At 33.6% G+C, this 14,788-nt stretch overlaps 1 protein-coding gene across 1 annotated transcript in view; it reads right to left on the bottom strand.

The window, feature by feature from the left end:
• LOC141561333 (amine oxidase [flavin-containing] B) overlaps positions 1 to 14,788 on the bottom strand; it is a 76,923-nt gene that overhangs the window by 37,775 nt on the left and 24,360 nt on the right. The window contains exon 3 of the mRNA XM_074300808.1: positions 13,904 to 14,041. Coding sequence (XP_074156909.1) covers positions 13,904 to 14,041 — 138 coding nt within the window. The remainder of the gene's footprint in view (positions 1 to 13,903; positions 14,042 to 14,788) is intronic.

Raw genomic sequence — 14,788 nt, 5'->3', positions numbered from 1 at the left:
TGTGCTCTTTCTCTCTCTTTTTCTTTTTCTCTATCTCTCTTTCTATCTTCCTCTGTATGTCTCTCTTTGTATGTGCACACACACACACACACACAAACCATTTCAAAATTTGGAAAATTTTCATGTACACATCAATTGATTTTCTTGATAATGCATTGTCATTAATAGAAAGGAAACTAAAAATGACAATTTTGTTCCCTCTTAAACCATCAAGCAACAGAATGAAACTTAATTTAACTACATTTACTGAAACACCTTAAAATACAATGCCTCAAACATGAATGATTGCTTATTAATGCAATAATCAAACAAGAATCATCCTTTAAATCCATCTTTTGGATTTTTCTCAGTTTGAGACTTTGATACACTCTGTATTTCTTTCTTTTCATAAGCATACTGTCAAATTTCTTCTCCTTTCCACAAACACCACAGAGAGTGACTACTAATACTTTCTACAAATATCACAAAGCCTCATATGTAACTAATGGGAATTCATTTGAATGAATATTCCCTTGGTAACAAAGGGAATAATCGGAAATCTAGAGAGCACCATTCCAGAGACATTGGATAACTGAGAATTTATATTCAGAAAAACAATATCACATTGCAAAGAAAAAGTATTTTTGTCATAATAGGTTATTGCCTATTCTAAGGATTTTGAAATTAATTTCTGAATCATAAATGGCATGATAATCAGAACCTATTGTCTTTATTTATTACCAAACAATCTGACTAATCCATAACTGGAACATGTAATCTAAATCAGTTATGCTTCTAACATAGATCTAGAGATCTAGTTATCTAGAGATCTAGAGATCTTGAGATCTATGTTAGAGATGCCTAGAAATCAGTTATTCTCCTCTTCTTTTTTGAATGCAGGAAAGATTTATTTTATATTGCTGCAAGAATGGATGCCCAGGTGAGTAGAATACCTTTGAAACTCCAAAGAAGAATTTTATTTCCTATCCTGAAGCACAAGTGCCTCCCCAGATTCCCCATTGCTTGGATGTTACAGAAGTTTGTACATTAATCTCCATCCCTCATTACATAGCCAGCCCCTATACCAAAGGAGCTTTCCATCCTAGGAGGGGGAAGGACGAGAGGAGGGTTGAGGACAGAAAACAATTTTTTTTAAATCTCAGGCCATCCCTCCTGATTACAAATGTTAATCCCTGTCCCCAAGAAGCTTACATTCTTTTGGGGGAAGATAATTAATCTCCACCCTTGATTATTCTTTGATGGCCTTGTGGTTTCAGTTTTCTAATTTAAGTTCCATTTTTTCCAAATAAGTTTTCATAACTGTGGAAGCCAAATAAATTTCTCATCATTTCCCACTTTGTTTTTTAATAATTTTGTTTCCAGAACCTTTTCTAACTCCTCAAAAATGGCTAATAATTTTTTTACATCCCACTTCAAAAAACCCCTTCACAGATTTTCTTATCCAGAATGGACAATTAATCCCTGAATTCTCTGCTAATTCTTCTGACAGGGTTGTATTAAGAGTGAAACTACCTCTAATTGTGACACAACCTTTCTAGAATTGTTGTATTTTCCTATGGCATTCTCATAGTGCCATCTACCTACTCTGATATTCTCTTCACTGTTTTTCTGGTATAATTTATCCAATAATTTATTCACCAGAGTAGGAATGACCAGAATCCAGAAATATATTTCTAGCCTTGAATTTATCAATTATTATCCTTGACTTAATTCTTTCTGATTCAGTCTTACTAAATGCCAGGGTAAAAGGAAAAGCCAATTGGGTTAGGGCACAGGTGCCCACTCAGTTCCATGTGCTACTTCTACAATACCACCCAAGGTCTGCTTAGGGTTTGCTCATCCCTGAGAAATTGCCAGAGTTACTCTCAGACTTACATTCCAGACTCATCTCCTTTCAAAAATATTATCTGAATGCATTTGATATCCCTGATAAATAGGACAAACAACTCTTGTGAATATACTTTGATGGAATAAAATTTATAATTGATTTGGGGAAAGAGGGCAAGGAATTAAAATGACTACTTTACTGCATCCATCCAGATTTGTTCATTAAATTACTGAGCTTTTTTCCAAAAGTCAATAACTTTTTTTTGATCATCATCACATAATCTTTAAAAGACTATATAACCTAAATCTGTTTATCTTAGGTTGAACTCTGTGGTTGACATAATATAACAGAAGAGGGGACCCAGAACAGGGAAAGCTGCTTTCAGAGCTAGGCTATGCAAACTTGGAAGATTGACCATCCCGCTTGCCAATCTCACCTTGTAAATTGATTCACACTCTTAAGTATTCATATATACTCTTTGTGGAGCCAAAGGGAAACATGGGATGTTGACTTCTACCTTGTCTGACTGCACAGATCCCTTAGGAGTCCCCATGATTGGAACAAATTCAATCAACCACTATGCTCAAAGTTATTTACAATACTACTATGCTGAAGAGGTGGGTGAGAAGGATAAAGACAAGGATGAAGTGATTGGAGGCCAGAGAAGTTAGTCAGAAGCTGGTTTAATGAGTTAGTAAATACTGAATAAAATTTTGAAGGAAGAGAAAGGCATAGTTGGGAAATGGGATAGGCAACTGTTTAAAAGGGAGAAGCCATAAATGGATAGTAAAGAGCTGGATGTGAATATTTCTTTCATTTATTTTTCTCTACTCATAAGTATTATCATTGCTTCATAATTGACTTTATTTCAATTCTTTCCTTTCTCCAATTCATTTTCCACAAAGCTGCCTAATTGTTATTCTTGAAGCATAGGTCAAAAATCCCAATGCCTTCCTATTGTCTCTTGGAAAAAAAAATTAAAGTCCTTAATGGGTTTAAATGCCATCACAATCTGGCTCCTGGCCTCCTGTCCAGGCTTATAACCCATTCTTCCCCTTTTAGTGCCTGACCTTAATCCTATTTGTTGTTCTTCATATGCAATGTTTTACCACTTACCTCTTAGTGTCTGTTCTTTATGCTCAAAAAGCTTTTCCTCTTCAATCAACCAGCGAAAAATGTTCAAAGTTATTATTTTGGGCTAAATACTATGTTAGGTGCTGGGAATAAATTTCTCTCTTTTTGAATTCCTAACTTCCCTAAAAGGTCAGTTCCAAGTGCTTCCTGAGAGATGAAACTTTTCCTGATTCCTCAAGCACCAAGATAGTGACCTCCCCTCACTTCCAAAATATCTTGTGTTGTAAATAATGAATATAATGTATTTGTTGTATTTATATTTAATTTTCTTACATGAGTAAATATGCCCCTCCATCCCAATAAAATGTATGCTTTTGAAACCCTGCTATATAGTATGCACCCGATGCCAATAAATTATAATTTTAATTTGTTACAGTCAGAGAAAGATCACAGATGATAAAATAATATCCATCAAAGTACTGGAATAATGATAGTGATGATAGTAAGAAAAGTAAAGAAAATAAACAGAACACTAGAGCTTATCTTGTCTCTGGCAGCTGTATAATCACATACAAATTACTCAGTTTCTTTAGGCGTTTGGGGCATAAATCTAGGTGGTTAAGTGCATAGTACACCTTCAAATCCAGCCTCAAACATTTAATGGCTGTGTCATTCCAGGCAAGTTCACTTAACCCTGTTTGCCTCAGTTTCCTCATCTGTAAAATGAACTGCAGAAGGAAATGGCAAATCTCCACAGTATCTGTGCCAAGAAAACCCCAAAAGGGGTTACAAAGAGTCAGATGTAACTGAAAAATGACTGAACAACTGAACTATGCCTCAGTTTACTCATTTGTAAAATAGTGGCTATTAATACTACCTGTAATGCCTATTAGAATTTTTTTTTTGAAAATCAAATGAGGTAATGGATGTAAAATGCTTTGTAAATCTTCAAGTAACAACTCAGAGGTTTGCAAACAAGGTGTACATATCTTTTGGAGTGTGAGAAGCTTGTCAAGAGGACTATGAATTTGATTTTATTCTGATAAACATTTAACTACTTTATGATTCTAAATGTTTTGCATACTGAGTAAAATTTTCTTCATGAAAGATTAATGTAAGGCCATATAAAACTCTCTTTATATATAATTATGGTTATTTAATTTTTATATGCATATGAAGGAGAAATTATAAAATTTCTTCCCTTTTATACTGAGAGTAGGGCTTGGAGAAAGTTTACTGAAATTCAAGGGTACATGAACTCCAGAAGTTTGGGAACCTCTATGCTTTATTCATACCTATTGCTAACCTTTTTATTATTTAATCCAAGGCATATTTGATCAAAAGCAAATCTAATCCAAGACTCTTGAGCACTGGAATGACATCCAAGGTGCCCTTATAATTGCATATGATTCTCTCCTTTGTGTAATACTAAATCTCTGATGTTTTCTCACAATTGATGATAATCAAATTTGGCACAAAACTTTTTCTTTTTCTTTTTAAACTCATGGTTTAAGTGTCATTAATTTGGGATCCATGACCAAAAAAAAAATTAATCACTGTTTAATCACTGCCAACTGAAAAATAAACAGATCTCCATGGGATGAGTCAGCTTCTTTTTCGGTTGGCACATCATACTCTAAAATACAAAGGTCATTTGCTTGGTATTTATACCTGTGGTAGTGCTATTGAGAAATCCTAGCAATTTTGCAAAAGGCTTAAAAAAGAGGACAAAATGGATTTGCCACAACTTGTTTTGCAATCAGTGAAGCTGAATTTTCTCATGTTTTGGTCCTCCTACATAATCTCTAAACCACCTCACTCTATTCACTCTCCAAACCACCTCCTTCCTCACTCTATTCATTATTTTTATCTATACACTGATTTGTGTTTATTGTGCTTGTTTCTCCACTTCAATTTGAAATCCTTTGCCAGAAATTACAATATTTCTTCTAGTAGAGTCCTTGGGAGTAGGAACTGAATAGTTTTCCATTCTTACTTTAACATCCAGCATAATGCTCTGAGTATACAAGGTACTTAAAGTTGAATTGAATCAAACTGAGTTGAATTGAATCTTGAAGATGGTTCCCAAATAAAACACCAAATTCTATGAGCAATTAAAAAGTATTTACAGACTCACAGAGAAGGACTATTACAGATTCAGTCATAGTAAATGTAATTTCAGCCAATGAGTCTGAGACTTTATATGAGCATTATGAAGTCCGAAGTATTTCATCCATCATTTTTCCAGAATTACCTGAATTTGAGATATGATTTATATTAAATGAGTCTATGTTTGAAGGGGAAACATTTTTCTGAAATATTTATCATCTCTGGAAAGTGTGTTTATTTTTGCAAAACAAGAAACACTATGAAGAGAAGGTGATGATGAGGGGAATTATTTAGTCCATTTCAGAAATTTCTAGACTCTAAATAGATTTCCTGTTGAATGTGTCAAACAGATAGGTTTCCTGGTGCCAGATTAGCTCTAAATGGTATATGAGAAGCTCATGTGAAACAGGCAGCTGCTTCTTTGTGAAACATTTGCCTAACTTTTTCCTATGAATTTAAATCATCATGAGTAAAAAACCAAAACAAAATAAACTATGATTACAAGCAAGCACAATGTGTACTTTGATCCAAGCTCCTGTAAATAAAAGGATTGGAGTTTGGAATCTGTCTTAAACTTCTTGTTAAGATTTAATTTTTTTTCTTTAACCAATCCTAAGACTAATATAAAAGACTTGGATGTTTTCAAATTCTGTCTTGCAAATTTAATTACTTTAAATATTTTCTTTCTGAACTTGTTTATTCTGATTCTGTCTCCAAGAGAAGACTTGGACTTCAGTAATTCTTTAGTAAGGGGTTCAGTTTCCTGAAATTATAATTATTTTCTCTACTCACTCTTACTCTTACCCTGACTTGATTGCATCCTTATATAAAAGATTTTCAAATGGATTTAAGCTTTGTGTTCATTATTAAAGGATAATCCTTATCATTCTCTTCTCATATAGAATTTGGCTAGCAGTCACTGATGGGATATGGGGGCTTGAAGCCCAGAATATATTGTAGTTTCAAGACTCTCCCCATATGGTCCATGTGAGAAATAGATGGGCATTTATTTGGTTTCCACTGTTATGAAATTTAAATTGAAGAAATGAAGCAAATTAGAAAACTGAAATCACAAGGACATCAAAGAATAATCAAGGGTGAAGGTTATCTTCCCCCAAAAGAATGTAAGTTTTTGTAATCAGGAGTAATGGCCTGAGATTTGAAAAGAATCTTTTGTTCTTTGCCCTTAGTCCTCCTCTGTTACCTTCCCCTTTTTAGAATGGAAGCTCCTTTGGGGCAGGGACTGACTATGTAATGAGTGATGGAGATTCATGTCCCATAACTTTTGTAACATTCAATTAATGGGGAATTAGGGGAGGGACTTGATTTTCAGAATAGAAAATAAAATGCTGCCTTTGGAATTTCAAAGATGTGTCTACTAATCTAGGCACCTATTCTTGCAAAAATGTAAAATAAATCTTTCCTGCATTCATCAGTGAGTCAGTGGAATTTTTGGTAAGATATTTTGTTTCAGAGGTTGATCCCAAAAACATATTGGTGTTTCAGGTAGGTTTCATGAGGTATTTCAAAAGAACTTGTTGGCTTAGACCTTCTCCAAATCAAGAGGCAAAAAATTTATTATACCATTGACTGACCGGTGGGCTAAGTTCCAAAAGGGTGTTGATGATTAGCAAAAAGAAAGATTTGGGCTAAGTTCCCTGGCGGAATTCATCATTAACCAGAAGGAAGATGCCATAAAGACAGGCTAAGTTGTGGTTGAAAATGTTACTTCTAGATGATGAGAATAGACAAGTCTTTGAGTTCTTCCTGACATCCTTCTGATCAACAGTAGATCAAGCCTCTCAGCAGGTTTTGGAGTAACAGAACTCACAAATATTTGGAGTGTAATAAATTTCCAGCAGAAGATATTTTGAAAAAACTTCAGAAAAGGCCTGTTTCAATCAGCCATGGGGAAGGCAGCTGAGCACAAGTGCAATGCAGGGACCCAGGGAAGTGTGATGTTCATGTGTTAAGAGAATCTACCAGGAGACTCTTAGCTAAAATACAGCAGCATTTGGCTATTCCATTTTGGTTTAAAAGCCAATGAATCAACAGATTAGCTGTGAATTATCCAGTGCACATAAAAAAAGGCAAATAGTGAGTTTCTGAATCCCAGAATAATGCAGATTTGCCACACCTATCCAGCACCAGAAGGAAGTCAATAGCACCAGTCCAGGACAGCATAAAGCCACTGCTGCATGTAGAGGAAGCTTAGGACAATCTCCCCTTTGCTCTAAGATAAAACTTTAACCTTTAAAAAATGAGCAAAAAAAGCAAAAAGAACTCTAGCCATAGATAGCCTTTATGGAGACATAGAAGAACAGACCTTAAACCCTGAGGACACTAAATGTAAATCATCTCCAGATGAAGCCCCAAAGGATAGTAGGAGTTGGTCCCCATCTCACAAAGCTCTCTTGGAAGAATTCAAAAAGCATATTAAAAGAAAGTTGGAAGAAAAATGGGGAAAGGAAATAAGAACTTTGCAGGAGAGTTTGGAAAAGGAAACAGAAATTATCTGAAGAAAATCCTTAAAAATAGCTTTGATGAAATGAAAAACATATAACTCCTTACAAAATGAATTTAAAATAGAAACCAACTCATTGAAAAACAGAATTTTGGAAATGGAAAAAAATCCAATGAACAAAATACCTCATTTAAAAGTTCAATTGACCATTGCAACAAAAGAAGATAAAATAATTCACTAAAATTAATAATTGAACAAATGAATGTGAATGATTCATTGAGATGTCAAGAATCAGTCAAAGAAAACCAAAATATTTTTTTAAATAGAAGAAAATGGAAAATACCTCATCGCAAAAACAATTGATCTGGAAAATAGATCCAGAAGAGGCAATCTAAGAATTATTAAACTATCTGAAAACCATGATACAAAAAAGAGCCTAGACTTCATCTTTCAGGAAATCATCAAGGAAAACTGCCCTGATATCTTAGAATCAGAAGATAAAACAGCCATTGAAAGAATTCATGGTTTACCTTCTGAAAGAGACTCCAAAATAAAAACTCCAAGGAATATTATAGTTAAATTTCAGAATTATCAGATCAAGGAAATATATTGCAAGCAGCCAGAAAGAAACAATTCAAATATTGAGGAGCCACAATAGGCATTACACAGCACCTAGCAGCTTCCACTTTAAGGACTGAAGGGCCTGGAATATGATATTCCAAAAGACAAAAGAACTTGGATTGAAGCCAAGAATCAATTATCCAGCAAAATTAAGCATTATTTTTGAAGGGAAAAGATGGACATTCAATGAAACTGTTAAATTTCATCTATTTCTGATGAAAAGAGAAGAAATGAACAGAAAATTTGATCTTCAAATGTAGAACTCAAGAGAAGCATAAAAAGGTAAAAAGGAAAGAAAAAATTACTTTTTTATAAGTTAAAAAGTTTATATTCCTATATAGAAAGATGATATGTTTAACTCTTAAGAATTGTATTTCTGTTATGGGTACACTTAGAGGATGCAGGTATAATTTTATTTTATTGTGATAATATAAAAAAAGAAGTTAGAGGTAGAAAGGTAATTGTACTGGAAGAGGAAAATGGAGTTAAAATGGGGTAAATTACATCTCATGAAGAGGCAAAAAGACCTATTATAATTGAGGGAAAGAAGGGAGGGGAATGAGCATTGTATGGATCTTCCTCTCATTAGATTTGGCTCAGATTGAATATCAGATATATTTAGCTTCAGAGAGAAACTTGTCTCACCCTATTGGGAAGTAGGGGGGAAAAGGGAGAGGCTAATAGAAGGGATAACAGAGCTAGAAAGGAAAAGGTATAAGAAAGAGGGAGGGGCTGTGAAAGGGAAAGGTTGTTTGAGGGAAGTTATAATCAGAAACAAAATCCTGGGGAGAAATGAAACAATGAAAGGGAAGAGAAAAGTATAACTTGGGGAAAACAAGATGATAGGAAATACAGAGTTAGTAATTTTAACTGTGAATGTGAATGGAATAAACTCTCTGATAAAACAGAAGCAGATAGCAGACTGGATTAAAAACCAGAATCCTACAATATAGTTTTTACGAGAAATACATTTAAAACAGAATGACACATTTAGAGTAAAAGTAAAAGTCTGGAACAGAATCTATTATGCTTCAGTTAAAGTAAAAAAATTGATTTCAGATCAAGCAAAAGCAAAAATAGTTCTAATTAAAAGAGATAAGTAAGGAAACTGCATCTTGCTAATAGATAATATCATATAAATAACAGATAATGAAGTAATAGCAATATTAAACATATTCACTAAATGGTATAGCATCCAAAAATTAGATAGAAAAACTATACTAGTGGGAGATCTCAACTTTGATTTCCCAGAACTAGACAAATTGAACCGCAAAATAAATAAGAAAGAAGTTAAAGAGGTAAATAGAATTTTAGATCAAGTAGGATTTATAATAGGAATGTGGGGTTGGTTCAATATTTAGAAAAGTTACTTATGATAGACCTTTAGAGTGAGAGAGGGAGGGAGGGAGGGAAGGAAGGGAAAGGAAAGGAGGAACAGAAGTAAGGAGGAAAGAGGAAGAAGGGAGAGAGGGAGGAGTAGGAAGGGGATAAGAAAGGAAAGGAAAAAAAGAGAGGAGATAGGGAGAGCAGTGTTGCCTAACTAACCAGTTCAGTTGGGTTCTCAAGAGGCCAGCTATAATTACAGAGGTTATTGTTTAAACCCAAATCATTCTGCCTCTCATGGATTGGTCAACAAGTCCCAGGCAAATCCCAGTTAGTCATTGTTTGGGTCCTGGTTGACTCAGAGTGAATGTATATGGCAATTGAAATATATTTTGGCCAGAAACCCTAAGGATCTTCCCCCTCCCAAATTTATTATTATTATTATTATTATTATTATTATTATTATTATTATTAACTAGGTATAAGAGGCCATTCTTAGCCTTGAATGTTTCTTAGCCTTTAATCACTGTATGGGAACAGCTTCAGTCAAAATGAGACCTGTTAAAGACCTTAGCTTAAAAAGGCTGAGGTTTCCCATTGCATCCAGAGTTATCTCCAGTCATCCTGATCTATATCTGATCGTTGGACCTAGATGGCTCTGGAGGGGAAAGTAAGACTGGTCATCTTGCACAGTCCTACCTCCCTTAAATCCAGCTCACATGTCACTTAATGTCATGATCCTCTGAGATAAAGGACAAAGAGCAACACCAGACATGATTAATCCTATTATATAGATGGGGAAACTGAGATCAGAGGGCTTAAATAACATGCCCATGGTCAACACAGCAGCTCTTGGAGATACCAAAAGGAAAATTTAAACTACTTCCCACCTGACTTCCACTAGGTGGTGCCATAAAGCTTATAATGCAACTATGGGGCTGGGAAGACTTATTTTCCTGAGTTCGAATCTGACTTCAGATACTAATAGTGTGACTCTGGGCAAGTCTCTTAATCCAATTTGACCCAATTTCCACAGCTGTAAAATGAGCTGGAAAAGTAAATGGCAAACCACTCTAGTATCTCTGTCAAGAAAACCCCAAGTGAGGTCACAAAGGGGAATATGACTGAAATAACTGAATAGTAATAACAACTTAGTAAACTCTACATTTAACATTTCTTCATTACATCAAGCTGTACCACATTGGAAAAAAACAGATTTTTCCTTTTTCTCTTCTTCTTCTTTTTTTTTTTTTTTTTTTTTTTTTTTTGACAAAGGGTATTCAATATTGAGAGAATGCAGCCTGGGCAGAGAGGTTCTGCTGCGATATGAGTGACAGAGCTGATGCAGAGATATAAGCTTAATCATAACATAATGTTTCCTTTAATTCACTGATTTATATATAAGTGGTACAGTTTTAAGATCCTAATAGGACCATACAAGAAAAGAATGTTCTAAGGGTAATATAAACCAGTCCATAATCAAACCCATCAAACTGCGCCTGTGACATCCACAATGAGAGAAAAAGCATTTAAATAATAGTTTGGTCAAAAAAGATCTTGAGATTTTAGTAAACTGAAAATCAGTTCAGTAAACATTTAAATGCCAATTTTATGGCAGGCACTGTGCCAAGTAAGCATTGTGGCACTGCAAATTCAATAAGAATTAATATTGTGACACATGCTTCACAAATAATAAGTACTTAATAAATGCTCATTCATTCATTCAGTCAGTCAGTCAAGGCAGCCAAAAACTGAATGTTATCTGAGACTACATTAATACAATTTCAGTGAAAAGAACACTACAGGTGATCATTCTGCTCTCTTTTCCTCTTATTAGATCACATATGGAGTATTGTGTTCGATTCTGGGAAGTAAATTTAGGAAGGACATTGATAAGGAAGTTTTCAGAAGAGGGAGACCAATTTGGTTTGAAGAGTGGAAAGCATGCTGTTGTAGGAAGTAGAAATGTTAAGCCTAGAAAAGAAAAACAGAGAGAGGGCTATGAAAACTGGCTTCAAGCATGTAAGGGATTGTTGTGTAGCAGCAGGATTAGCCTTATTCTATTCAACCTCAAAGAAGAGAATGAGGAATGATTGGTGAAAAATTTCATAGAAAGTTGGCTCCAATAAGAATAAACTTCTTAATAATTAGTTATACAAAAATGGAACGTTGCCCTAGTGCTAGTGGATTAGTTCACCCTTCAGAGTAGGATTTCAAATGAAAACTGGGATAATTACTTGTTAGGAATATTTAAAAAGAGATTCTTGGTGCTTCACATCCCATATAACCCCAAGAGTATAATTATATGAAAGTTTAGCAATAATTATCAGTCACTAGAGACTAAACACAAACCAATTGATTATCCTGTTGATTTTGGAGCTAAAGTATTCCTATTCCTTGACAAATTGAAATTAGTTCAGCCCTCTGTGTCTAAGAGAGTTTCTTTACCTACAAGTTTTGGTTTTAAATAATAAATTGGTACAAAACTTCTTTAATAGATATTGTGTTTTTTGTCATTTTTAATGACCTAATTCCTATCAATTACCAGAGTCCACCTACAAAAACTGGATGAAAAAGCCAAATTACAATATTTCCTAAAATATATCTTTCCTTTTAATTAGATCATCCCAAGAACAAAAAGGAAAGCAATTTTAGCAAATTATACTGTAAACTCTGCTAAATGAAATTGTTGGGTTTTAAATTTTTATTTTTAATTTATGGAAAACAAGCATTTCTATAAAAAAAATGACTGATTGCACATGAAACTGCAAATCCATTATACACAACTTACTAACATGTAAATTATGTTTTCTTCTCTTCCTGCCCCTCACTCTAGATTGTTACCACTAGACACAAATATGTGTATTATTTCTCTGGATACATATACCATCTTTGTTACCACCACTAGATCTATAGCTAAAGATGATTAAGGAAAAAGAAAAGCAACTATATGTTTTAAAATGTTTATTGTTCTCTTTGTGGTGGCGAAGAACTGGAAATTACACAGATGTCCATCAATTGGGGGATGGATGATGTTTTCTGAATCAGATTCAGTTTGAATAGATAATGCTTTTCACTAGTAACAAATGAATCATTGAGGAAGTGAGGAAAACACATTCTGCATTATAGTGCTTCAAGTGAAAATCATTGTTAGCCATGCCGAAAATTAAATCTTAATCAAGCTGTGATATTTTATTCATGAACAAAGTCCTACAAATACTACATGTTAACAAGAATTATAGCAGTACTAAAACTGAATGATACCCTGGAGGATCGTTAATATTCCAAAAGAGATAATAGTCAGAATGCTGAGGTTGGGGGGGGAGAAGTGGTGGTAATATGTTCATCTAGGGACAATTAGTTTATTTAAAATTTTTTAGGGATGAGAACAAATATCCCTCATATCTCAGATATTGCAATAGCATAGTACAGCATAGATTCCAGCTCAAAACAATATGTCAATAGATTGAACAAATTTATGAGTATGATATTTAGATGTGTGATCAGAATGTTTTTAATTGGAAAAGTGTCCAATGATGAGTTGTCCTATAATTTCCCCTTCTTGAGTGCCTTCCAGCCAGATGGTATATGTACTTAGAGTGCTCAGATTGGAATCAGAAAGACCTGAGTTCAAATTTGATCTCAGATACTTGGCAAATCATTTAACTCCTGCTTCCTTCAGTTTTCTCAACTTAAAAAAAATATATAGCATATTTGTTCTAAGGATCAAATGAGATAATAATGCTAAAATTCAGGGCTCATAGTAAGTGCTTAATAAATTTTTCCTATTTTTCCTTTTAAGGTGCTCTGGTAACATTTCCCACTTCAACAGTCTTCAACTTCCTGATATACTAGTTTTCCATTAAATCTCTTCCTAAAACTTGCAATATAGCATTAGACTAGATGAAACCAATAGTTTCAATCTTTGTTATATAAGGATTTTCCAAATATTTCTTGTTAAAATAATAAATTATTTATGTTAAATGAAATTTATTAAGAGATAAAAAAAGTTAAGCCATTTAAGTTAAATCAGCATTTCTCAAAGAGTGATCAAGATGCTTTTAGGAATCCCTGAGACTCTTTTAAGTGATCTATGAGGTCAAAATTTTTTTCATAAAAAATTAATATGTTTACATTTGTTATATGTTAAATTTTGATAGATATAACCCATATAAATAAAAGCTCTTTGGCATGCTCAGTATTTTTAAGAGACCAAAACATCTGAGCACTGCTATACCAAATAATTACTTAGTGGGGAGGAGGGAGATGGTGGAGAAGAAGAACTGATAGCAGATTTTATTGCTATTTTTGTTTTAAAAACATATTCCTTGCAACTCAATTTTTTGTGAAGCTTTTTAAATTTCAGAAAGCAAGACATGCATGTTAATCTTTCTGGAAATATTTGCACATTAAAGAATATAGAGATAGAGAAGAACATCAGGGATTATCAGATGGCCCTTATAAGAAGAAACATCTTAGCTTACCTTGACATGGTGGATAAGACGCTGTACTTCATTCACTTTGTAGGTCTCTAATCCCAGTTCTTTAGACAACCTCAATATACGATTCTGGGTTGGTCCAACATAGGATCCTCCAAGGTCTACATATTTAACATGTTTATTCTAGTTTTCCAATAAAAAAAGATAAAAAAGATTATTGAAAATAGCAGATAGAAGAAATTAAGCAGCATGCTGAGATATAATGTTTTACCCCTATTATTATTACTTTGAGTAAATTTTTGAAGCACTTTGGGTTAACGTGCCTAATTCCTGTTTATATTTATTTGAAAATTTTCAATATCATCAAATACTGTCTATTTCTTAATTAACAAATGGTTCTCTCTCTCTCTTTTTATTTTTCTCTGTATCTGTCTCTCTCCTCCATATATGTAATACATAAATGTATAAATGTAATATAAAGACATAAATGTTTATATGTGAACATAAAAAATTACTATAATATCTAAAATACAAGTACATCTATGTGTATTATAGTTGATAAAACTATAGAAATACGCATATATGAGAAAAGCTATTATCATATTTAGACAACCTTTCTCTGGATAAGAAGATTGCTTAAAATGAATAACATGATCTACAGTGTATACTCTTTTTTGAGGGGAGATCTATACACTAAATCTGGGTTACTTGTTTTTAAATAAGATATAAATTATGATGGCCTTTCTTAAGTCAGTTCTTCAACTTTGCTTAGAAAAAGTATCTATACATCTGGATGCCAAAGAGAAAAGCATGGGAAAAAAGTAAACAAAATCCAAACCAGTTAGAATATGGTTGGTTAGTCTATTATTTGGGAAGTCATAGCTGAACAGGGAAGATACAATTGTAATTTAGCATGTTAAAAATCTCCAC

The sequence above is a fragment of the Sminthopsis crassicaudata genome, chromosome 3 (genome assembly GCF_048593235.1).
Source record: "Sminthopsis crassicaudata isolate SCR6 chromosome 3, ASM4859323v1, whole genome shotgun sequence".
NCBI classification, from domain to species: domain Eukaryota; kingdom Metazoa; phylum Chordata; class Mammalia; order Dasyuromorphia; family Dasyuridae; genus Sminthopsis; species Sminthopsis crassicaudata.
The sequence above is the reverse complement of the archived record's forward strand: the minus strand, read 5'-3'. Positions and strand labels throughout refer to the sequence as shown.